At 36.2% G+C, this 27,732-nt stretch overlaps 2 protein-coding genes across 2 annotated transcripts in view; one reads left to right on the forward strand and one right to left on the reverse strand.

Moving 5' to 3' along the window:
* ZNF804B (zinc finger protein 804B) overlaps positions 1-27,732 on the forward strand; it is a 488,274-nt gene that overhangs the window by 26,311 nt on the left and 434,231 nt on the right. The window lies entirely within an intron of this gene.
* On the reverse strand, positions 14,226-15,079 carry TEX47 (testis expressed 47). Its single transcript, XM_057732212.1, has one exon. It carries the CDS (start codon positions 14,982-14,984, stop codon positions 14,226-14,228), a length of 759 nt encoding a protein of 252 aa, XP_057588195.1. The 5' UTR covers positions 14,985-15,079.

Below are 27,732 nucleotides of genomic sequence, written 5' to 3' on the forward strand. Positions count from 1 at the left end.
TTACACAAAACTATAAAGCACTTTCCAGGAACCCACAAAGAATGCATAATAATTAAAAAGTGAAGCACTTTTCAGAAATTTTACCTCACGTAAATTGCAAATAACATAATTTTTCAAGGCGAAAACCCCAAATTGTCTCTGTCCATAAGAGAAAATAAAAATATATACATTGCTTCCATTATTATTACTATACACTTTTTCTTACTTTGTCATATACTAATTCTGCTCATAGGTGAGAATATTAAACACCAATTTATGTATGTCAGGTGACAAGGCACAGTGGGGTTATTACCTTATTCCTTGGGTACATATGATTAAGCAACCAATTTCTTGTTAGAACATATAATGGAAACAAAAACCCATTAAACCAACATAAGTCCATTTTTATCCTATTAGAATTTGAGCTCTTTGAAATACTAATAATAAAAATTTCTTCATAAGTATATTAAACCAGTTAATTACAATGGTGGGTGATATTTTTAATGTTCACATGATTATTGAAGAATATAAATTGGGTATTCACAACACATTCATAAAGGTTAATTAACTGATCAAGGTCCAGTTGTCTGAGTTGGTATTTGAGCATTTATCAAAGGGTATCGTGGATTCTTCCCGCAGATATTAAGTGCAGCAGCAAAAGCCTGCTGGAGCACTTACCCTGTGCCACCCTGCTAGGAGAGTTTCTAGGATAGCTCTAGACTACTGGATCCTTGCTGCAGAAGCATTATGTATCAGTGGCTTGACTAATTGGCCCGACATTCTTGAGGTCTCCCGAGGCTGTCGGTCAGAATTCAAACCATCTCATGCTCTTGTCACAAAGCTTATTGTCATAACTGCATTACGGACATGACAAACTTGCAGAGCATACTCTAAACCCTGATATATTCAACAAACATTTATTGAGCTGCTGGTTATTTTCACGTGTGTTTTATCTCATTAATTATTTGGGTGCTCATTCAATTTATAGGTGACAAAACGGAGGCCCAGAGAGGTTAAATAACTTTTTCAAGGTCACAGTCAGCCAGCAGAAAATAGGAGACTTGAACATGAATCTTCTAATGTGAAACCAAGAACTCTTTGCACTATGATAAATATTTGTCATGCTGCTAAGGAATTGTTTGATTCAAGAGGAAAAAGATCCGCCTTCCCCCCACCCCCACCCTCCGCCGCCAAACCACTTTAACTGGCTTAAGTGAAAGAGAAGGAATGATTATTGGGAAGGATTCAGGTGTAGAAAACGCCAGCAGTCCTCAGCCAGTGCTGAGAAATGGAATCGGGAGCTGAAGTGATTCTACCCTCTCCGCGATTCCCAGGCATCTCATCTCTGCTTCTTACTTGAGCTTCATTTGCTGCCTTACATACGAGCTTCCTCTGCTCCCGGTACTAGTCCAGCCTGTGTGCGGTGTGCGTGTGCATGTAATAGAACAGAAGGAGACAGAGGAGGGGGAGGAGAGAGTGACAGGGCCATATAGCTGTGACCCATACACAGAGTTTCTCAGATGGTAGTCAGAGTAGAGGTGAGGAGAACATAATTGGTAGAGAAATGATCTGAATTATTTTTACAAAGCCTTTTTTGTGCTACACTGTTAAACTTCGATAGTTAAATCCCTGGTTCTCCCACTTGATTGGGAGCAGTTTTATGAATCTTAATTGGTTTCTCTAGTTTGTGTATGTATATACATGTATATAGATATATAGATAGATATAGATGTATCTTTGTCATCTCTCTCTATATGTAATTATATTCCAAAAATGCACATAATTCTATATACACAAGCATTTTATCCTTATTAATCAACTGAGAGTTATCTTCATTAAAGACATGTGTCTCTTATAAATACAGAGGGAAAACATTGTCATATTGTCATTTGTAAACTAATTACTTGTGCTTATATAAGTATCATTTGGTTAATATTAGCAAGAAGAACCAGGTAGTGCCAGAGATAAGAAATGGCATTTCTGTTAGTAGAACCTGCTGACCTTCAGCTGTGGGTTTCCAGCTCCTCCGATATAATAAAATACTCTGAGTAAACATCTTTAGCAATAGGCATGGATGAAGGTCTCCTAAGAATTATCCTCCAAAGCAGTTTTTATGGACAAGGGGACTCTTGAGGAAAACATCACATTCTTTTCAATTTAATATTGTATGAAAGCCCTAAACTTTCAGTTTCTAAAAACTTCTGCTACTTGTACCAGAAGGTCAAAAGTGAAAATGTCAAACCCATAATTACCTTCCCTCGTACATGGTGAAAGGAATACAGAAACTGCTGAAATCACCCCTTTGTAAAAATCGTCTTTCTAAAAAAGGTAGATATTGAGTACATTCTTGGATGATGTCCTGGTTAAAAACATCCAAGGTAAGAACTTTCTTTGTTTCATACAACTCATCACTGAGTTCACGCCTCAAAATTCAACTCAATAATCATGTGGCTAATATGTGAAACTTTAAAAAACCAAGTTTTGCATGTTGTTTGTGCTTTGTAAGACTCTAGAAAGTAATATTTAGTAGTGGGAAGTATGCTGTGCTACGAATAAGGCAGTAGAGCTGTAGTCTGGACTTCACCAGAAACAGCAAGATAGGTATGAACAGTGTCTAGTTCTCGCTCTATTATCAGTTAGAGCTGTGCTTTGTTAAGTCCCTACCTGCTCGTTTTCCTCACTGAGGGACTAGACTAGAAAAGCTCCTTCTAGTTCTAGTAATGTGCTTTCTTTTCGTTTGTTTGTTTTCTCTGATTTTTTTAAACTGAAGTATAGTTGATTTACAATGTTGTGTTAGTTTCATGTGTCCATCAAAGTAACTCAGTTATACATACATTTATATCTGTTTTTTTCAAATTCTTTTCCCTTATAGGTTATTACAAAATACTAAGTATAGTTCCCTGTGCTATACAGTAGGTCCCTTGTTGGTTATCTATTTTATATATCGTAGTCACATGCTTTATTAACCTATGTTATCTTAGAGAGATAATAGTCATGTTTCTTAAGAAACAGTAGATTATTATTTTTTTTCCATGCAGCTTATGGGATCTCAGTTCCCAGACTGGGGATTGAACCTGGGCCACAGCAGTGAAAGCCCAGAATCCTAGCCACTAGGCCACCAGGAAACTCCCAATAAATAGTGAATTTTTAAAAGAGGTGCTGATCATTGTTGAAGGTGGAAGATGTGTATATGGGTTCATTTTACTATTCTCTTTACTTTTGTGAAGGTAACTTTTCAAAGAGACAGGGAAAGAGGAACATAGCTATGGAAAATTGTAGCAATAATAAGGAAGTGCTACAAGGAGTAGATGAAACATCTTCATCCTAAAAATCATGGTTTATTAGTTTATTTTCATGAGTCACCTAAACGTGAAAGGTGATAAAAGCAATAGAATGTAGTAGGAAGCAGAAAGAGAAATTGGAAAACCTTGCAAGTCCCCTTGAGTCATTTCAGTTGAAATGCTTTATCATTTTGTTGTGAATGCCATATGAGATGTACTTAGAGTCAAGTTTAATGAATATACATTACAGAGATAAATGGTTCATGAATTCACCATCATTTTGGCTTATGCATTATTGCTCTGTAAAATCATTAGTTTGGAAAATTGAGATTTGATTGTAATTTGCAATTTCCTAGCATGCCCTGACTGGGCAAAAAAGGGAAGCAATCTGGATAAGGGCCAGATTTCAGAGCAAAATTTATAGATGCAAAGTGCTTGATACATAAAGTAGATAGAGCACATAATCTGCGATCAACTGTAAAGTTTGACCATGGAAATTGTTGTTGAACCCAAGTTCATGTGCCCAATGCACAGTGAGGCCAAACAAGCTGACACATCCGGAGTTTGGAGCAGAGTTTATTAGGCAAGGAGGCACCAGTCTGGAAGATGGGAGACCTAGACTCATCTCAAATCCATCTTGCTGGCTGGCCAGGGTGTAAGATTTTTAAAAGCAAAAAGGGTGGAGGGGGTCTCTGTGATCCCAGATTTCAGGTAAGATCTCAGCTGCAGACTTTTTGACACCATCTTGTGACTTCCTTTGTTCCCAGAGGTTATGGTTATTCTATATGTTCCTCGTCTGGTCTGATGATCCTTTAACTTTCTTCTAGGAGAGAGCACAAACAATAGTTGAGGCATTTTATTATTTGTGCAGGGCCTACCTGATGATTCAGGAATTTCAGTTCTCAACTGACCCTCCCTGTGTTATCAGTTTTTAAGTCCTGCTTGGGACCAGATGCTTGAGGCCACAGGGCCTTGTCTCAAATGTTTGGGGTCATAAATCAAGGTATTGGCTTAAGCTAACAATCATGGAAAAGATTATGTTGCGCTTGCTTTTCCTTTGTTTCTGTGTTGCCTCACTTAACTGCTTGAATCTGCTCTTTGAAACTCAGGGAAGGTCTAGGAGACTAAAGCCTTTCTCTATAAACAGAAAAGCATGTGTACCCGGGAGGGTCTCTCACAGTCCTACTCAGTTTCGATCCCCGCTTTTCTTTGATACTCACCTATCCTGAGCGGAACAGGTGTGGGGCAAGAAAAGGAATAGAGGTTAATCATAAACTCGGCAGGGTAACTGGATTTTAGGGGGACTCAGTTTCAGAAACACCAATAGAATAACCCAAAGTTTGAGCTGTAATAGCAGAGAACACAAGTATTCTAAAGTTACTTTCTGTGCAGCTAGGTTTCTTCTGGAGATTAATGAAATTATTTATCTAACCCAAATGTTTATTGAGCAAACTTTCTTTTCCAGAATTGTACAAATAGTCACTTGAGGACCTTTATGGTACAAGACCATATATTTGCCATTTGAAACTGGGTAGAGCTCTTTTCCCCTTGGGCCACAATTGGATGTTTAATCTCACATAAAAGGACAGATTCCTTCCTTGAAACCAGACTACATTGGTGGTCTCCCTTTTAAAAAAATTTTAGAATCTTAAAAGGGACTTTTACATTCCCCAGTTGACACTGCAAGTTCACTAACAACTCAATATCCAAGCTTTTGGAAACATTATATATACTTGGTCTATTTTCTCACCTAAAATTCACTCCTCAGCCTGGTGCATCCTGCTTCTGCCTCTGCTGCACTATGTAAATCGCTCTTGCCAAGTCACCAAAGACCTCCTTGTAATAAAATCTACTTTTTACTCCTTTTCTTACTTGACTTTGAGACAGCAGTTGTTGCTGATGAGTACTGTCTTCTTTAGGAAATGTTCTGTTCTTTTGGCATCCATGACACTGCCCTCTTCTTTTGTCTGCTTCTGGGCAATTTAAATAATGACTTCTTAGATTTCTTTGTGGGTCCACATTCTTCTGCCCTTTGCATTCCTTGGGGTTTTGAAGTAGGCTCTCTTCCCTTCCACTCCATATAGTGTGCCAGGTGATAGCATTACTCCTGAAGCATCCATCACTGTCCAGGGTGATTGTCAAATCTCTATCTCTATGCCAGACCCATCTCCAGAGCTTCAGGGCAATATAGCTACTTCTTTTATTGAGAGTTTAATGTTGATGTTTCTCATACACCTCAAATTCTGCATGTTCCAAATGGAAAACTTCATCTCACTCCCTGTGCAACTCCAGCCTGCTGCTCTTCCAGGATTGTTGTCTCAGGGCACGGCACCACCGGCTGCCAAATGTTTTGTCCTTGACCCTTTTCTCTTCTTCACACTTTCTACTTTCAATCAAATACGAAGATATCTGAACTCTTTCTTGATTTTTGCCACCTCTTTCTATTCTTGTTGCCATTATCTTTACATCCTTTTCATCTCTTTCCCTGATTACTGTAATAGCCTCCTAACTAGTATATCTATCCTTTCTAGTTACCTAGTTCTGCTCTAATCTCTTCTCTCAATTCAAAGTGCTCCTTCTACAGTGAACGTCTAATCAGGGCACTTCTCTGATTAAAACATGTCTGTGTCCTTTTTCACTTGAGGAGAAGTCATGGTACTTATGTAACTTTAACTGTCTGCATAATCTGGTCCCATGCCTACCTACTCTCCAGTCTCTTGTGATTTCCCTTTGTATTTCAGGTCCTGCCTTATTGAAATTCTTTCCGTTCTTCTAGCCCAGTATGGCTCTTCTTGCCTTTAGGTTTTAGAACATCCCTCTGCTAGAGTATATATATATATATATCCTCTGCCAGGAACATTCCCCTCCTACTCCTTGCCTTTTATTTGGCTCACTTCTATTTAACTTTCAGAAATCTTTGTATCTTTCTTCCCTCAGAGGCATCCCCTAATCCTCTAAATTAAGTAAAGTTAGGAAACCGCTGCAATTTGTATATCTGCAATGATAACAATTATCATAATTGTTTCATTTTCTTTTACGTGTACAGGGTAGAGGGCGACAGAGACTGCATACTCTCTAAGGTAGAAATGATGCTTATTTGCTCATGATTGCATTGCACCCCTGAGCCCCCATGCCTGATAAAGTGCCTGACACAGTTTTTCAGTTCATACTTGCTGCATGACAAAATGCAGAGAGAGAATAAAATTCAATGTATGAGAAAAGCAAGAGGCACGTCATTTCAATATAATGCCAAAGGACACCTTTTCACCTGAATTATTGCAAATGGAATAAAGGATGTACCAATGGATTTGGAAGGGGCCCTGTGGAAACTTTTATATGTTTGTGGCTTACATGGCTCCTAACACATGACTGTACCTACAGAAGGCAATCAATAATTATTGAATGAAATTTTTTGAATGACTTTTATTTGGCTCAGGGAAGGAGTTAAGCTTAAGAAGTGCTGTTGAGTTTATTTTTGCTCCACTGAATACAGATATAAGATTAACGGGAACTGTGGTGGTGAATACCAGACTCAGGGTAATCTTTGGGATAATTTCTCCTTCAGCTTAGCTTTTTTAATTTATCAAACTGTTTTCATTCACTTTTCTTTCCTAGAAGTTACTTATATTGGGAAATATATATTAATAATTAGCCATTTCAACAAAGTTTGAGATTAATATAATGCATATGCTCTAAAACTCATCCAAAGATATTGATAATGGAAATATCAAAGGTGGTTCCAATCTGATGTAGCTATATCAGTAAATAAAAGGACAATATTTCCCTACAGACTCCATACTCCTTGTATACTTTCTACCTCAGGAATGGTACCATCTCATTGAAACAGCTAGAAAACTGGTATATTTGACACTTATCTCTCCCTCGTAACCTATGTTCAGTTACCTCCTGATTATCTCTCAAATTGGTCCCCTAGATCAATTTCTACTGTTGTTAATCTAGTTCAAGCTATTATCATCTCCTACCAGAAGATTTGTAACAACTCACTAAGGAACCTATCTGCACAACGTGTCCCCTGCTGGCCCATTCTCCACTCGGCAGCCAAACCAATCTGATTATGCTGTGCTTAAAATTTTCAGTGGCTTCATGTCAGCCTTAAAGAAAATGCCCCATTCTTCACTGTTTATTCTGACTCCACAGTGCTAACAAATTTGATATTTAGATGGCATGATCTTGTATATCAATTCCTGGCTTTTTAGTTTCCCATCAATCTTTTCACCAAGATGGATGCAACCAAGATAGATTTTTTTTTTTTAAAGGAAAATGTTGGTATTTCCCCACAAGTAACTCTCTGATAGGGTGAATTAGTCATCCATTCAGATATTAGGCTTCAAAATTTTAATAAAAATACCTAATCCTACCTTCTGACTGCCTGATTGTAGGTTAATGTAGTCTTTCTTTTAGACCATGTTTTTGGATAAGTTCAAGGCCTCATGGGCTTCCTTTGTGATGCTCATAGATTCTACGATGTAGGTGAGCAGAGACCCCCAAAGGAATAAATCACTTGTTCAAAGACACATAATGAGAGCACATAGCAAAGGTCAGTCATCTTGCTTCAATGTTCTTTTTACTTTTTTTCATTTTGATTTTGGCTGAAATAGGGTATATGCTAAAGAAGTGTCACTATATAGGATAGAAAGTGAATAATCAAAGAATTAAAGTGTTACAAGGTATGTAGTTTTTAAAATACAACTTTTTGTGGAGTATTCTATTATTTTTGCTTTCAAAAAGCTAAGTAGAGTGTAAACTGAGAAGAGAGGGAGGAGAAAGGCGAGACTTACATCAGAGAGATCCCTGAGAGGAGATGATTCCATTAGTGTGCATTTTGGTAAAAATGTAAATATATTCAATACTCAGACATTTGTTTCTTCCTTCATAAATCAAGGCTTTACATTTAATGCCTTGTTTTAAAAATAGTGTGCTTGAAAATAGCTTAGTATTTTAAAAGCAGATCAGAAATGTGATAGAAATGTGATCAGAAAACCTCATAATTAAAATGGGATCAAATTTATACTTTTATAACAACCTAAGCAAATATAAATTTTAGTCTTATCAAGCACATATCTCAAAGAACAGATAAGTGTGGGTGGTGAAACAAGGACTTAAAGAACATAAAGAAAACACCTTTAAATATGGAATAAAAGTTGTATACCTTACAAGTAGCTTATTCAGAAAGAGTATTTTTAATCCAGTGAATTGGGAATGAGTTCCTGAACTTGGTTCAGTGCATAGTATTATATAAATACAAAAGTTCAGTTGAATCACTCCCAGAATATATTCCTGGTATCCTTCCAAATTCGGGTGGAAGAAATTATTACGTGGGTAAAACTGAAGATTTCAGAGAAGGTGCAAGCATTATATTTTGACTTGCTATTTTAGAGAGCTTCATGGACAATGGCCAAACCCTGATCAATCAGTTAGGAATATTTTAATACATTGAAATTTCACAAGCATTTTAAAAAAAGTAAAATTAACCTATGGAGAAGTTCTTACAGATATTTTAAATGACTCCTTTTAAAAATGAGGCACTAAGGATACCAATACCCCCAAATTCCCATGGTAATTGCTTACAAGTTGCTGGGAAATGAGTGTAAAAATAAACAGCAGCAATAAAACAGAAGACTTGCTGGAATGTGGTTGAGGACCATGTACGATGAGGACAGAAAAGGATATCTTGAGTTTGTCAGGCTTCCCAGAGGACATAAGAGTTGATCGATAAGCAGAATTTTGCTAAGAGAAGTAAGGAAGGAAGTTTTAAAGACAAAAAGCATGAAAATATTGGGAAACCATTAAAGAACAAAGTGTGAGAAAGGGAATGATGGGTACAGATGAGGGTGGGTAGCTTAGTAAGCAAGAATCAGAGAATCCAGGCTTTGCTGATCGTGATAGAACTTTGCTTTTTATCCTGAAGATGAAAGCCATTGAAGAGTTTTGATCAGAGGAATAACCTTTATTAGTGTTTACTGTATATAACGTCTTTATACCATTATTTCATGCAGTATCCATAACCAGTCTTATAATGTAGAAACTGTTAATCACACTCATTTTGTAGATGAGAAAGCTAAGGTGCGGAAAGGTAAAGAAACAAATTACAGCTCTACAGACTTTCAGAACCAGGTTTCAATACAGCCATTCCATACCATAGGTGGCAGTCTTACATCTTGTGCTATACTGCCTTTCACTTTGATAGAAATATTACATAGACTAGAAAGACAGAGAGGAGGAAGAGAAGATTAGAGGGAGGGAGAGCTATAAGGATGGAACAAAACAAGGCCAGACAATAGAAACACTTACTGTGGAAATGGGTGGGGCTTGGATTGATTGGCAGGCAGTGAGAGAAAAAGGGAGGGAGGAAATTAGGACAATGTTTAAGTTCTGACTTGGCGACTGTGTGGAGAGTGGTTCATTTTACAGCAACAGGGAGTGCATGTGGAGGAGCAGACTGAAGGGGTAGTAGAGGCAAGGAATGATGCATTCTACCCAGAACACATGGAGATGGAGGTGCCTGTGGAAATCCAGTCGAATGTCTCAAAAAGGCATTATGTGAGGGCTGGAGCACACAAGGGTTGTGGTGTAGTAGTGGAGAGAGCACTTAGAGTTAAATCCAGACCCCTAACCATGGCTACAGTTAAAGTGATGGAGTGGAAATAGGGGTCTAGTATTACCAACTCTTGCTTTTACTGTTGGCAAAGCACTTTTTCTGCAAAACAGTGAGGGGTGGGGCAGGTAGAACAGACATTTAACAGGTACCTTTGGGGTTTCTTTTTATGTTTTCTTAAAAATTGTGCTCTGTGTTTATTGAATAAATCCTATCAGCAGGTAATCTGGAAATTTACATAATTGACCACAAGGGGGAGAACTGTAATTCTACATTAAGTCACTTACTACAGCATGAAATAATCTGAAAATTCTTGCTATATTCAGTTGGTGTTACACTGTCCCATTTCCACTTCCTCATGGAATTTGGGGGAATTCTATCTTAGAGATAGGTTTCACTGAATTGAAATGTGGTTTTGTGGTGCTAAAGTTATGATAAAGTCACTGAATGTAACAATGTATTTGTATTAAGCAATAATTCTCCGGGAAGTAATCCAGGTGCTCCTTTAATTAAAATGAAGACAGTACGAATTTTAAAATTCACCCCAGGAGGGTTTTTTCCCTCCAAATAACATTATTTCAGTTGTCCTTCAGGAAAACTGTAAGCTTCCTGAAAGTGCTTGGTTACACTGAGACAAGAGTAAGCTCGTCAGCACGTCAGTCTATTGTAAAGACATCAGTATCAAACCAAAAGGATTAGAGTGGTGCTGGCCACGCCACTTAGATGTCATACGTTCCTTGAATATATACGAGTATATGTTACATGGTCGTTGTTATGTGAACAATGACCGTTGTATGTTCAGTATTTATATGCTCATTTTCTATTTGGTTTAATTTCTGTGCTCTGGTTTTATGTAAAGTTTCATTGTAAGGAAACTGTAACCCTCACTGGGGTGAGAATTACCTTATGAGGCTTCCTAATGTTTAATGAGTCACATTTTTGGATTTGATCAAATTAAATTACATTTGTAATGTATGAATATAGTATTTCTGCATTTTATCAGTATACTGAAAAAGACACAGCTAAATGAGCGTTGTCCCCTTTAAAGATGTGATATTGGTGAGCTATATAGGACTCTCAATAATGCAACTGTTACTGGAAACATACTTGTATTTCCCCTTAGAGGCAATGCCCACACTCTTTTGATATGTTCAGTGACAGCAGGTCTTCCTTTGAGAGTGAATACAATATTTAAAAACAAACTTTTTTATGAATGAAGGTTGAATGTTGTCACCAATCAAATTGGAATATATATTATTTGTGGTTCAAAAAACTAGATATAACTAAAATATTTTAAACTTCCTTTGATTTATAAACCTCCTTAATTTATCAGCTATAAAGGAGTCACTTATGCAGTTGTATGTCAAAGAAAAAAAAAGTCACAGAATGTTTTTAGCAATGATACTGTCACTGAAATAAATATAAACCCTCCTAAGGTGACTACTTGGGTTTGAATAAACTCATTCTAGAGTGTTGTTAAATAAATAAATAAGTAAAAAAATAGTTTATTTATACTCACTTTGTGCTTATTTTGCAGTTATTTGCACAGTTGATGCTTCTGCAATCCTTTAAATGTAAAATAACAGTCTACTAAGTAAATCAATGTTTTCATTTAGATATTTTCTATAACTTCTTCCAAAAATGACTGAGGTTTTTTATGTTTTTCTTTGGCCATTGAATTAATTTTCTATCAGTATTTCTCACAGCAGAAAGTAGTATAGACCAATTAAAAAAAAAATCTATGCTAGGCAGTGTAGAGGACACATGTTACTTCTGCTTGAATACCCAGGGACTAGCACATTACTTGGTGCCCTAGTAAATATTTACTGGTAGATATTTAGAAAATATTAGTTGCATAGATGAATGAATAAATAAATGATATAAAATGATATGTACATATATAAATAAAATATACATATAAAATTATTCCTGTTGTATATTAGTGTTCCAGACTGCTGGATAAACATTCATCCAAAACTTAGTAGCTTGAATCAGCAACAATAATTTTTCCTGTTCACATATCTGCAATTTAGGCAGGACTCAGTGGGAACAGCTCATCTCTACTCTACTCCTCCACACAGTGTAAGCTGGTCTGGCTTGAAATCCAGGCTTGGCTGGGAGGATAGTCTGGAATCACCTGAATGTTCACTCAGTCGCATATCTAGTGGTGATACTGGCTTTAGGCTGGGACATCGGCTGGGAATGTCATCTGGAAACTGGTTGGATTGCTCACGGCATATTGTCTAGGTCCCATTCAAGTGATCAAGGCAAAGTGCAAGGCATTTTTATGACCTTGGAGGTCACATTGGATCACTTCTGCTGTAGTGTTGATCTAGGCAGTCACAAATGTCTGCCTGATATCAAAGGGAAGGTATTTAGAAGCTACCATGCGATGGGAAGTGTGTTAAGGTCACATTTGTGTAAGAAGAGCGTGTGAGATGGGATATATTGCAGTGGCCATTTTTGGAGAATATAATGTACTATACTTTTATATAATCAAATATGTAGTTTTACTTGTAAACTACTTCTATTCACTTTAACTTTAGAAAATATTGTTCCCAAACAAAATTTACCCTGTTAAATGGATTCCATCTGGTCCAGTGAACATTTATGCTTCATTTCGTCCTTCGTGCTTTTGCTTCTCTCTATTCTCTTAAATAGGCTCATCTGCCCTCCCAAACCTCTTTCTCACATATGTTCAAAGACTAAGACTGAGGCTTACTCGCTCTCTTTTTTCTTTTTTCTTTTTTCCTTCCTCCCTCCCTCCCTCCCTTCCTTCCCTTGTTTTTTCTGCCTTCACCCTTTGCCTGGAAAACATTTACTCTTAACTCCACTCATTTTGTCACTAAACATTTACTATCAATGGGTGCCTTTTCATAGTTCAATGAGTAAATAGCACAGTGCTGAATATTAGGGGTTTAATATTTACTAAATTGATAAAATGTTTGTAAATTATATACTCTGTTAATTTTAATTTTCTCTAAAGTAGACTCTTTTCTGTTAACTAAATTTAAATGAATGGAACCTTAAGTTCAGCTTACAGTGACAAATGTATCCTTTTTCTAAATATATATATTACTAAGTTGAAAAATAAAAATGGTCTTTCCTGAAATTTAATTCTGATATGGAACAAATTATGATATTATCTGCATATGACAAATTTGAGGTGCATACTGAGGTGGTTTTTTCCCCCCAAAGAGACTGAATATCAAATAAGTAATGAAAAATGAAGCTAAAATGATGTAACAGTATTTCTTCTATTCAAGCCAAAGTTTATTTCATAGGATATTGAAGCAATTTGGGATAAATATCATTGAAGTAGGAAAAACAATGTTGCTTAAACAAACTAGAAAAATTTAAAGAGTGCAACAAAAAAAGCATTAATCTTGGGTAAAGGGAGGGAGAGATCAACTTAAAATAGGTCATATAGAAATTGCATATAATTAATTGCTTTCTAGGAATTAAATTGAAAAAATAACCAGTTTATCTTACAGCGACTCATTTAGAAATAGGTTTCCCAAATGAGGAGAGATCAGGTCTTCTCTGGACCCTGACATATCCCTGTCATCTGGCAAATGTCTGTCCCATGAAGGGTGCTCAATAAATGACTTTGCATGAAAGAATACAGTGCTTTCTGACAATGCATTTTCTAGTCATTTCAAAAAGCTGTTGTGTTCTTTAGCTTTATAATGGCCTCAGCATTCTTGATTATATCATCCAGAATATGTGAGCTTTGGAACTATTTTCAAAGTTTAGGTTTTGTTTTCTGATTTCAGGGACATTACGTAGAGAGATTACTCCCTCACTTGTGCTCTTACAGTCTTTCCTACACACTGCTACTATAATAGTAATCATATATCATATCATGCATCATATTTACATTTATACATATTCGCCTCCAACCTTAGGTTGCAAGCAACTCAAGTGTTATATTTTTCCCCCAAATTTTGTACTCTCAGAACACAGTGCTGTGTGGTGACAGCTGCTCATTGATGATTGAGAGAATGAATGAGAGTCTGAATCAAATGTTTATCCTTTTTCATCTCTACTTTTCATTAAAAAATTAAATCATTTCATCAAAATGATGTTAACCTGAGAACTTATTATGACCTTATTGAACCCCTTCACCTTTGAAAATAACGTGTTGATCTTAATATCCGACCAGATAAACTTTCAAGTTTACCTCAACATACTCTGTAAAGATTAGTCTATTACCTTTGTGTAGATTGCCGTGTTGTTTCTTTCCTTTTTCAAAGAGAAAAGTAACTTTAGAAATACTTTCCTTTTATTTAAGTAGTGTACATTCCTTAAGAGATTTGACGTCATTGACCACATCATCTCTCTTCATCCTAGAAATGGGAAGGAGCGGGCCATACCACCTCAGAATCCAAGGTGACATGTATGGGTTTATTATACATGTTTATGAAAGTTTCTGGGTCCATTAATTCTGCAGAATTGCATAAGTACTTTATTATTTGTTCTGGGAGGAGTAATTCAGGTGCAGCTTGGTGCAAATTATCTCCTGGTCCTTTAGTGCTCACTTTCACAGTCTTAAAAAGGTAGAGTGCTAGTTTATGGGTTTGGATGAGAAATTCTGTCATGACCTCTTGTAGGGACTGTGACTGTGTCACATCATCGAGATACATGACTGGCGCTTTTACTACTGAAACATGCCATTGCATAAAGAGCCTTGTTGGAATATTGTGGGACGTGACTATAATTTTCATTTTTTGGATAAAAAATCCTGTTTCATCCTTTTCATGGTTTAGATAATCTAAAAGAATTTGGTAAAGAGTACCATTGGAGGACTCCAGGATGTGCAGTATGGAGGTAGGATAGAAGAGCAATAATCCTGTCACTGCTTCTCCCAGGTGACATTTCAAAATTGATTGAAACAACTGTTCGTAGTATTCAGCAATATCTTTTCTTTCTATGTTTGCTGTTATCCTGGCCACTAGGAACATCCTATGAAGAAGAAATTTCTTTAGTTGTAGTCTTTGCTTTTCTTCCTGAAAATGCAAGTAATTACTACGTGGAACTTGTGGCATTAGAAGAGATTCCAGTGGAAGATTCTTTTTGTTGGTCTTTCGGGCATGGGCTGAGGACATGATGAGTCCTATTTATTCTTCTAGGTAATTCCAGTTTTTAGCTTATTACAATATTTACATTATCAGGCTACCACTTCATTGGTGAACTCTTATTTTTGTTTCTTCTGACTAGAAAAAAAAAAAGTTTACTCAGTTGGTCAAATGCTTTCCGGTGTTATCAATAAACAATGTCTTTGAAATTAAAGAGAAAGTTGAAACAAGAATCAAATTATAGAGTTTTGTTTTAAAGTGTACAATGAAATAACTAACACTCATCACATCCTAGGGAAAAAATGTTCTTGGTGGGTAGGGAGAAGATAGAACTTACTCCAGAATAGGTTCACTATGTTGTTATTTACATTATTATTTTCTTTTTTAATTTATAGCACCCACTGTTGAATCATATAAACACACACAAAGAGGAATATATCTGCTGATGCTCACTGATGGTAGCCTTAATATTACATTAAAATGTCTTTTCATTTATGTAATAGTGAATACAGACATTGAATTTTTTTGGTCAATTTTTTTAAAAAGGTATTTTTATGATAATTCCCCAATTTCTTTTATAAATTTAATTGGTCAATAAATTTTTAAAAAAATCTGGCGATCTCTTGACTACTAATGACTTATTTTACGTTTACTCAGCACACTAAAAGTTAATAGTATTGCTTGGATAATTACTGTAAACTTCTGAAGTAACTAGTTTTTGTTTTTTGGGTTTTTTTTTTAAATTTCTATCAATAAGCCTCAGAAATGGCTTTTTTTGTGTGTTTGTTTTTGTTGTAGGGGTCAGATGAAAAATTCTGTTACTTTTAACTTAGTCTTCTTACCAATCTCCTTCTCTTCCCTGCAGGTCAACTTAACATTTCTTTCTTTCTTCAAGTGCTTCTTTCTTTTACCTGTCCTTGAGGTCCCGGTTGTCCTCCATCACTCTTCCAACTGCCAGTGTCTTGGGTACTCTCAGCTGTCCTGTGTTCTACTCTGGTTTCCATAGAGCCCCTGAGAATCAGAAAGTCAGTGCTGTTAAAGGGCCACAGCACACTGGCAACTCTGATAGACAGTGGACCTGGATATCCTCCTAGACATATTCTGTTTTTTTCTCTCTTTGTCTGCAATTTATAGAAGAGGAAACCAAAGCATGGATTAGTTACGTACCTTGGACACAATTCAGACATGCTCTCAACAAATTCCTTATCCTGGCTACCTAGAGTAAAGAGGTATTTATACACTAATTAAAGACTATAAGAACACATACCAGATTCTGTGTAATTGTGACTCTGTTATAAGAACATTCTTCTATAGGGTTTGATTTTTCTTACTTTAATGTGAATTTAAGTTACTTTTTATTTTATTTTATTTTTATATTAATTTTTTTGGGGGGCCACATCACACGGCATGTGGGACTGTAGTTCCCCTGCCAGGGATCAAACCTGCACTCCCTGCATTGGAAGTGTGGAGTCTTAAACACTGGACTGCCAGGGAAATCCCTTAAGTTACTTTTTAGAATAAAAATTAATAATATATCAAAAAAAATTAACAATATGTCTTAAAATTGCATTCACATGAGCCCCTAACCATAATTTTAAAACAAGTTTAGAAAACACCCTTATTCAATTAAAAAAATTAAACCTAAGAGTATGTTTTCTCCTCCCCCCAAATGTTTGTGTTATCCAAAGGAAAGATCTGGTTTTAATAATATGCAGTGATAAATTATCTCAGAAAGTGGAGGCTAAGAGGTGACTTAATATTCCTTAATTGCGCGGTACATAAAAATTGGCTGTAATTCCTCACTGTGGTTCACTTCATCACCCCCTGAATCAATAGTCTTTCCCAGGGTGCACAGAAACTTGTCATTGCTTAGTCTAGAGATCGTTCTCACCCTCATTCCTTCTGCTTTGCAGAATGTAATTATGTTGACAACTTCCTTCAGAACCTTCTTTACTCCCTTGGTTTCTATGACTCTGTACTTTTCTGAATTTCTCCCCAAATCTTGATTTGTGGCCAAGCCCAATTCCTTCTCACACCCAAATGTGGGCAATGCTTGGGCTCTGTACCATCACACAGCTCCCCTCTCACTTTATCTCCTTGGCCTATTTACTTAGCACCATCTATGTTTCTGTTTTGTGAGGTCAGGTGGGTTGTCCTTGATACCATGCTTGTCTACAGATAGAATGATTGACATTACTGATTGATTGTGGAGTCTTTCCTGCCAAGTCCAGCTATGGACTTGGACTTCTTCTCAAACTAAGGCTCACGGCAGATACAGCTAGTTTGTTGGGGTTGACAAAGAAGAAAAAAACGGAGTTCCCATTCCAGTATTTTTTTCTGTACAGAAGACTCCCAACTTGTAATCTTATTTACAACTCTTCTCCGTGGATGTACCCCTACCATTTCAAATTAAAAATGCCAACATTTTAACTATTGTTTTCTTTATATTTTCCTTTACAAATCCCCAATTTGTGACTCATTTAACATTTTCCTCTCATCTCCTAGGCCAACATCCTTGGTCTTGTCTTTTCATGTTTCCTAAAAGTTACCTCCCAAATTTATTCTATTGCTAAGTCTTTTTACTCACTTTGAAATTTGTCTTGATTTCCACTGCCTCCTTCATAATCCTAGCTCTTTATTTGGGTTATAGTAAAAGTCTTCTACCCTCAATGTTTTTCTAGTCTTTTCTACCTCACCTGTTCAGCCAAGACCATGAAACTGTAAGACCTTATGATATGTCTGCTTCATAAACTTCAGAAGATACTAATTTTATGAAGTCTTTCATATTTATTTCCCTTCCATAGAATGCTGAGAGAGGGAGCTTCTTCCTTTACCAGGTCCAGAGTGATTTCTGACACTTACTTCCAGTCCACAGTGATGGATTATAACAGAGAAAATGGGGACATGCAGCTGCAGGGTTTATTACCTAACACTGGCATTGATCAATGTCAGTGGCATAATTTATAGGGCATTGCTATGCAGAAGCCCCTTTTGAACACACAAACTTAAATTAACCTTTTATACATAGTTAAGATTCTTCCTCTTCATGACACCATTCTTAACTAAAGCACAATTGTTCTACTTTTTTTTCCCATATGAAAAGGAGCTCAATTGGGGTTTTTTCCCCCGTGTGTGCTTTGTGTTTTCCTTTTCTTTCATACATCTTGGTTCTTCCAATATAAACCTTTTAGAAAAATGATAATCTCATCATTACAATTTCCCATATAAACCATATAAAATATCACTAAGCCACCCTTTCTTCAAGAGTGATGATCTTTTATTCGGTGTTGCCTTAAAACATATGAAATTGTCATTTCTGTAAGTAAGAAACTGATGCTGACAATTTTGTGTGGTTTGACCTAACACATTTAGAAACAACAGTTTTTTACCACCATAGTGATAGTTTGGTCTACATTTTCCCAGTGTATTTTTCCATTTCTCAGTGCATTTTTAGTTATTGGGTGGCTTCTTCCAAATTTTAGTTTCATTGTCACGTGGCAATCTGAAAATTTAAAGGCAACTTATCTTTTTTCCTTGCCTTTCATCAATCATACTTTTAAGTGTTAAGAGAAAACTTTTGAGCCGATAGGGATAGAAACAGCACGCAGTTTGGTCTGTTTTTGATTGATTGCTATATGTAATCATAATTGTACACTCTCCTTTTAATGGACCCTTAGCATTTGAGTTTCCAGATGCCACAGTCCTTGTGTTCCGTCTATTAAGGGTCAGCTATTTACCCTCATGTGTTGACTCAAGCAGAACTCTTCTACCTATCCAATGGGATGAAAAGACTTCACTGTTTTTGCTCCCAGAGAGATCTGTTTAGAGTAGATATCCAAGTTCAAACAAGTGACAAGTGGCAGAACCTGAATTGACATTTATTATACTGAGGAGTCCTCTTCCAATTATTCCATCTACCCACCCTTGTTATCCAACTTATCTCACATAAACACACAACATGTATTTGTATTTCATGTCAAGCAGTGCACCTTAATATTTGCTATACACTTTATGCTCTGGTTTTATTCTCTGGAACCAAATGTTTCTGAAAAAACAATCTCCCAGTGTCCTTTTGTCTTTGTGAGGCAGATAGAACAGATTAAAAAGATTAAATACCATTAACTGATTATTTACCATGTGTCATTTACTAGATGCTCTTACAGTTATTAATTAATCTAATCTTTATAATAAGCCTGTAAGGTAGATAGAAATTTTGACAACAATTTGTAATAGGGGAAACTAAAGTATGGGGTTACATAGGTACCTTGCACACAATTCAAATGTGCTCTCAACAACCTCCCTACTCTGTCTACCTGGGGTAAAGAGAAGATGAATTATTCCCTCTCTCTATTCATGATCACAGGGTCATTCTTTGCTCCTCTACGACATGACAATCCCTCTGGAAATGGAGGATAGCATATGGTTTAGAGAAAGTAAATTGAAAGGAAAACTCCTACATTATACCTGTGATCCAATAAAACTGATGTACTGTCTTTAACTTCTCATTCATCTCAGATTTATCTACACCTTTTATGTGTTGGGTAACATCATAGGCACTGTAGGAAACACAAACATGGAAAACACCTGGTCCCTAATTTTAGGAGTTTAGAGTCCAGTAGGAGTGTGAGATGTCTATGAAAAACAGTAAATACCCTGCAAATGTTGTTCAATGTGTTAGAAACAGAGGTAGAAAGGGTGGCTGGGATTTCTTAGAAAGTTTAATGAGAGAGTTTGTGTTTGGACATAGCCTTCAGGGAAACAGAGTTGGGGAGTGGCTTTGTGAATGTTTCTTGAATTCATTACTTTAGAATGTCAGGATGTGCATTCACTGAACTTGATTTCTACCTGGAATATCAGATCCCACTCTGACCTTTCACTTGTGCTCATGTACTAGAAAAACAGAAAACTCTAAACCCCTTCCGCTTTCTCTGTGTTTTGACATATTTAAATAATTAGTGTAAGAGAATTAATGGTCTAAATAAATGGCTAACAACTTGAGTAGAACCTTTCATTAAGCATATACATAAACTATTTTTTTTCTATTTTTTAAATTGAGGTATATTTGATTTATAATAGTTCAGGTATACATAAACTATTAAGTAGACAAAATATACTTGATTTAGCAGAGCAAACCAGAACGAGCTTCATTACCTCATCACTAAATATTTTAAGACATAAAAAAAGAAAACTAGATCACCTTCTTCAATATTGCCTCTCTTTGCCAAAACATTGTGGAACAGTTATTTATCAAGGAGAGTGCAGGCTATAAATACTTTTTTTTTTAGCATAAACATTTAACATATGTCTACTCTTTGTAGAAAAATATGCCAGACACTGTGGAGACATTCTTGTGAATCAGATATTGTATCTGTGCATGAAAAATTCAGTCCTCTTAGTGGAGCTTAAAGTCTCCACAACTATGTTTAATACAGGGCCGGAGAGAAGAAATACTATAATAAAGACATAATAAACACTGAAAACATAAATACCAGAACAATTAAATGTGGCTGGAAGAATAAGCAAAGCCAGGCATAAAAAAAAAAGATGTGGTTTGCATGTCTGGGCGTGTGTAGGGGTTGGCGGTGGAGCAGAGATGGGGATCAGGGAAGGCTGGGAACAGATTGTAAGCCTGAATCATAAAGGGCAGGGGACATACATTCACTTCATTAAGAAAATGACTATAGTGTGGTTTGGCTAGAGTGTAGTGCACATGCCACAGAATCTGCAGATTTGTTAAACTGCCGATTCCTGATCTCTGGCCCTAAAAGGTGTGAGTTAGTAAGCTTAAAGTGAGGTTCAAGACCATGCCTTTTTGACATGTTCTCCCAGTGACTCTATCTATTTCACTTTAAGGCAGAATGGGCTGGCTTGTGGTGATTTAAACCTTGGCTATTAGAATCATCTGGTGTAGAACTTTTCAAAAAGCCAGCTCCTGGTTCTTATTTAATTAGTGTGGAATGGAACTCTATATATTTGTGAAAGCCTCTCCAGGTGATTCTAAGTGTAACCTGGAGGAGAACTGCTGGCTTAGAGTCGAGGAGGAGAGGAGTGGAAAAGAAGAGAAAAGGAAGTTGCAGCCGGTGTTTGGAGGACCCGGACACCACACTTAGAGGTTTGAATTTTACTCTGTGGGTAGGAGGGAATCACTGGGATTTTTTGAGCGCCTATAATCATAACTGTGTTTTAGAAAGTTGCCTGTGAAGTGCAGGGAAGTTAGAGGCGGGAGATGCTGGGGTAGCCAGAGCACTTTTAAGAATTCTGCAGTTGGAGAATGGATCACAAGCTTAAAAATCTCATACTCTTTGACTAAGTAATGTGTCTTCCTGGTACATATCCTAAAGAAATAAAATTATTGACAAAATATTTTAATGTAAAGACGGTTATTATAGACATTAGAAGAGAACTTTGAAAAATTGAATAGATGTATTAATTATGGATTACTGTGGTGCTTTGAAACCATTTCTGAAGAATATTTTAAATGCAGGAAAAAATGGTTATTCTTGAAAGTAAATAATATAATTCACAAAATTATGTCTCATGTGACCCTAATTTTATTTAAAAAATATAGAAACCAGAGCAGAGAGAAATGTAGCCAAATGTTAAAATTGGTGGAATTAGGTGGTGATATTTGGTATATTCCAAATATTCTAAGCTTGTCTACATTATTCTGTTCCAAAGAAGAAATTAACACAAAAAAACCCCCAATAAGGCTGTGTTGATGGTTTGAAGAAAGGTAATGCATGTGTTGTTCTGTTTGTGAGTCTGGGGTAGTAGCTGGCTTAACAGCCTGCTGATGGTTAGAACCTGTAAAATGGTGGATCCTGAATCAGGTTCAACAAGGAGTGTCTGGGCTTAATGACTGAGAGTCAAGATATGAAGGCATAGAGATGAACAATGGAGCACTTATGAAGACAGTCTGGAGCCTCAGTCCAGAAAATCCTTTTATGAAGTGAGATCTTTGTATAACTAGCCTAAGGCATACTACTGAGAGAAGGGTTGGTCTTTAAAGATTTTAGCCCAGTTGGACAGTTAGAATCTGGACTAAAGCAGTTTCTGAGATTAAGGAAGATATGCAAGTTATTACCAAGGTATTCATGACTTAACTGGATGTGGGAGGTGTGCAGGAGTTTAAAGATGACTCTGTGGTTTGAATGCCAGTAACTGGGAGGTCTATGCATTTGGTTTTTTTGTTTTTTTGTTTTTTAAGTGTAGATGGAGGGTAGAGGAGAAAGCCCAGATTTTGGAAGAAAAATAGTTTGTATGTATGATGTTGGAGTGGAGTTGCCATAGAAACATGCAGGTATATATGCAATTAGAGTCTGGAGCACTGGAGAAGTCTGGATTGTGATGCAAATTTGGTAGTCATCTGCACTGAAGGAAGAGTTGAAACCATGGGAACCAATGTGATTGTGAGATAATGAAAGGAAAGGAGACAGTGTAGGTGGAGAAGAGTACCATATAAACCTAATTTTAAGAAGTGGGCAAATGGAACCCAGTGAAAAAAGTGGCAAAACATCAGAGGTGGAGAACCCAGAAAACAGGGCCATGAAGATCAATATAGGAGAGAGGTTTTAAAAATGGATGGTAGTGGTAAAATTCTAAAGAGAGGCCAAAAAGTTTGAGGACTGAGGTGACCTTCTAATATTGGCAATTACAAGTTTCCTGGAGACTTAAAAAAAAAAAAAAGATTCAGTAAAATAGCTGAGAGAAACCACAGTGATCAGTGAGTCAATGTAGAATAAGTGGTCAAAGAGTAGACCAGTCTTCAAAACATTTGGCGGTAAAGAATGAAAGTATTCTGATAGTAAATTACAGAGGAGGAAGATTATAGGGTAATTAGGCTCAGTGATCCTAGGTTTTTCTCTATTAAAAAATAGCATGCTGTGTTTTTCTAAATTGCTGTTGCGTCCCGCCAGGAAGGTATAGTCTGAGAATGGAACACATTTATTTTATGCTTTGAATGCTTTGGAAATATTTTAAGATCATCACTTCTATACAGAGATGTTGGAGATTGCTAATAACACTACACTCTGAGTTATGTCTACTTTTCCTCCTTTGTCATGTTTATTTTCTGGTTCTTTGGCAGATGGAAGAGCTCTCGGGATGTATGGCTCCCTCACACACTGGCTGTGTGCTTTCTGTCATGTGACATCAACACAACAAATCTTAATTTAGCTTTTCAAAAATCTCTGAGTAATTGAAAAGTTGCTTTCTATACACAAAGATAATTATGATTGGAGTAGTCTTTTTATTTTCAGTAGAAAGATCTACTCTGGTCCATGTAACATACTAGAACATATCGTCAGTAAACTAATATCTATTTCAGTGCTTGATTTTGGTTTAACTTTGATCAGTGTGCTGTGGGGAATGGAGAAGAGTGAACTAAGAAAAGTTTAGTGTTGGGAGGGAACTTGGAACCACTGACATAACAAATCCATCTTTCTGTTAAGGAAGACATGGGACAAAGAGGCTAATTAATAATATGGCACTCCAGTTGCTTACCATATAGCAAAATTGACGAAAACATATATGTGAAATACTGAAAGAGGGAGAAGGTATTTCTTACTAGAGTACTTTTCAGGAAGTATGATAGATGTTTCAATGAGTAAAGTGGTGTTAGAGCTGTTCAAAAAATAGTTATAAGAATCTGAATTTTGTGATGCTCAATAGAGAACCATGAAATGTTTTTACACAGGGAAGTAATATGATGGGTGTCACATTTAATGGTATTAATAACTGTATTCAAGATGTTTGAAAAGGCACGATTTTAAAGTCAAATGCCTGCTAAAATGTTGTATTCTATACATGTAATAAGGATTTAGGTTAGAATGAAACTTTCAAAAGCATTTCTTTTTAAAGGAAGACTATTATTAGTCCAAGTCTAAGTAACTATACAATTTTTATTTTATGTAACCAGAGAAGCAATGTAGTAAAAACAACAAAGTGAAATATTTTTTAAAATTGGCTGTGTCTTAGACATCTAAGTAGATTTTCATTAATTTAGCCAGCAAGCCTTTATTATCCTTCAACCTTTCCAGCCTATGCTGAATTCAAAGCTCTTTTGCTCATTCTAATTCAGGAAAATTCCACATTTCTTCAGAAACTACACCCACTAACATTAGCAATTTTGGACATTTCAGAGCCTCATGGGATACTAAATATCATTGATTTAATATATGTAATTATAAGGGACCATCACTTTATTTGTGAAGTGAATTGCAGATAATGAAAGTATTCTAGGGTGACTACATTACTTGGGAGGAAAAATTCCCAGGGGCTTAAGTAACATGACAGTGGGGGCAGCATAGACATCTTGTCTTCCATCATCATTTCTCAGTGCTGGCATCTGTGGGGGATGCATGAATGCCTTTCTGGTCCATGCCTCATCTGTCACTCTACTTCCTTGTTTCTATGACAGGGACCTCTCAGCTACATATATGCCACTGTTGACCTCATAGAAAAAACCATTTCAGTATGGGTGTTTAGCCCAGGAGGGATCCTAGGCAAAGCTATCCTGGACTCCGTGTGCCTTTGTGTGCTGAAATATTGATAAATATTTTTTCTCTTTTAGCCTTGAGAGGTTCTAAGCATTACATTTTGTAAGACATTGGCTGAACTAACTCCTAACCCAATGATCTAGTTAGTAGAAATAATTATGATTTCTATGTGAATATTTTGTATTCTTGAAAAACTTTTCACTTTTCAATTGGCTAAACCACTTTTGTTCAGTTGTGATATACTCAGAAAAATCCAACCATCAATACAAGATGCCTAAAAGCATAACTATAAAGGCAAAATTCTCAGAATCATATAGTAGGTTTTAGGGTTAAATATTAAGTCCTTTGTATCACCCACTCCTTAGAATTTTCAACTCTTTTGGCCCCAGATCTTGAGTACTGGTTGCACTTGCTGTGATTATATCTGTTTACAATAATAATTTTTATTAAATTGGACTTTGAGAGAGGCCGCACTTTTTGGTTATGATTTGTTGGGAAGGGTAACTTTGTTTCAAACATAAGCAGAGCTGAAAGTGTAAGATTACTTTCACATCTGGAAGTTTTATGGAGTCTTTTTACAAGGTAGAAAAATATCCTGGCCTAGTCATTGTTTGACAGGTTAAATCTCTATCTACTCCATGAAATATTGTACCTAACTACCATGGACCCATATTCAATGTCTATTTCGTGTGTGTGTGTGTGTAACTTTTCAATAATAAGACAGCACTACAGCAAAAAGCAAGCATACTTTTAAGCTTCAACTCTTGACCAAAGGCCTATTTTGGATCCAGGCTCACAGGGTTGTGGGAAGTGATATTTAATAAGTTTCCACATGTGGAGGTGAATGGTTTGACTTGTTTTCAGTAACTCATCCTTAGTTGTTAGAATTTGCCTTCAGTGATGCATTTAAGAACCAGGCTAGTCTTACATTTTTTATAAGGTCACTCTCTAAGACCTATGCCTCATAAAAGGAGGAATATTGTTCTAGGTCATGTTTTTATTGTATTGATAAACAATACTTGCCTCGTATATATCCTCTTTAACTTTAACACGCTGTGAGTTAAAAAAAGTCAATAGCTTTTTTGACTGAAGACAACTTTACACTTACAACCTATACTTTTAAAAAGGGAATCTTTAGAAAAAATAAAATCTTTTCAGGGAAAACTAAAGCATGCTCTGCAAAATTTAGAAAAAAATTATCAGGTTGTGATTGATATTTTCTATTTGACTTATTGATTTGCTTTAAGTGGCATAATTTTACTATCATCCTTTTATAGTTAAGCCATTTTTATATAATGAAATAAAAGGTGGGCAATGAAAGGAACAAAAAAAAGTTTATGTTATGAAAAGTTACATGAAATAAGAAGAGATTTGTATTGGTAGGGTGATGGTAAAGTGAAATAAAATTCAACCACAGCGTACAGGGAGCTAGATTAAATCTTGAATGCTTTGTGTTACGTGAGTTGAAAAGAGCCATCCCTCTGAATACTTGATAGCGTCTGAGTGAGAGAGTATTGCTACAGCAGTATCTGGGAAATACAATCAGGGTGTCTGAAGCCAGCATCTATTTATCTTAAATTAATCACTTTTCTGAGCAGGCAAATGATGATCTTGGTGCTGGATGCCAGTGTCTTTTTATTTCACGGCACAGATAAAACTGGAGCTCTCTAAGATCAGTGAGAGCTATACAACATGAAGGATCTCCAACTGTAACTCTTCTATAAGATTGTGGACTGCTTTTTTGATTTTTTGGCATTCGTTTGGGATTTAGAATCAGTAAGTGTTTTTAAAATAACTCTTTCCCAATCTCCCAATTCATTCCATCTCCTTTGGTTAAGGAATAAGTATTGTCTCACAGCGACCTACGGGAGATGGGGATGGCCATATATACATTACTAATAAGAAAAAAAAAAAATCAAATTGTACACTTTAAATATATGCAGTTTATTGTATGTCAATTGTATCTCAATAAAAGTTCTTAAAAAATAAAAACAAACAAACAAAACCTCTTTGAGCACAATTAAGTCTATTTTACCTTTCTGCCTTCAGGAGCGTATAAGTAAGGTATTCTAAGGTGGCGGCATTTTTTTCTCCTTCACTATTAAATTCTGTAGTCAATGGTGTTCCTGTAACTGAAGTGAAAAAGACTCCAGTAAGGTGCTGAGCTCTCTGGGTGTTGGGACTCTGCTGTCAGAGGGAGCTACAGGGTGAGGGGCAGCACTGCGGCTCTGATGCAGCTGACCTCCTGTGCCCATGTGACACCACACTGCAGGCCAAGCACTTGACCTTGCACTTTAATTCACTCTCTCTTCCAAAAAGTAGCCTGGAGAAGTAGTCTGATTTGTTAAAAATAAATCAATAATAAATAATAAATGTTTAAGAATTAGAACTTGTTTCCTAAACTTTGTCAGTTAAGTGTTATGTTATAAACTTGTCTGGGATAGAAGGTAGGGTAGCAAAAAGACAGTGAGGTTTCCCCAAATTGAACAGCTTTCCAGTGATTTAACCAACTTCTCACTCCTGATTTTTCTCCACAATACATGTGCATACATCCATATTCATCAGGAGAAAGACTTTAGACATTGTGACTGCTAACTGTGAGAGAGATCTAAAATTCAGTTACACGTTGTGGAATATATGTATACGTAGGAATCGTGGTCCTAATAGAAAGAAAGAATCTAAAAATAATTCAGAACTGAAGGAAGCAGTGACTCAATATTGTTGGATTTAATGGCGTAGTTAGCAGGATGAAAGGTAATCTAACTTAATTTGGAAAGGGTATGAGTGAATCTGGAATATGGGCCACGTCACTTTGAAGGCTTTTGAACTCAACCCTCATTAAGCCCCTGTTATAGACTATGAATAGGGCTCAAGGTGACCCTTAATGACACTGACCAAAATCCACTCAGAAGCTTGATTGAAATCTGCAACCAACATACAGCTTCAATTGGCTGAGAAGGTAGCCTCAAAACTATTTGTAGTGATATCCATTCCTTCATGGATAAAGGGCTTTTAATTTTGGAAGATTTATAATTTATAGTAGAAATATTTAGAATAGTTAAATGTTTAGCAGCAATATTTTTGTGTTAAGAAGAGCTCTGTGCATACTTGCTATTTAAGGATTTCTAGTGTGTAAGAGAATTTGCTCTATCAATAACAGGCCAGGCTTTTAATTCTATCTTAAAATGTGTACTAAAGTAAATGATTTAGATTTTTAGATTGATTCACTTTAAGTTCAAATCTTACCAAGTTCCATATAGTATTGGATCATTTAAGATTTT

This window comes from Hippopotamus amphibius, chromosome 4 (assembly GCF_030028045.1).
Source record: "Hippopotamus amphibius kiboko isolate mHipAmp2 chromosome 4, mHipAmp2.hap2, whole genome shotgun sequence".
Lineage (NCBI taxonomy): Eukaryota > Metazoa > Chordata > Mammalia > Artiodactyla > Hippopotamidae > Hippopotamus > Hippopotamus amphibius.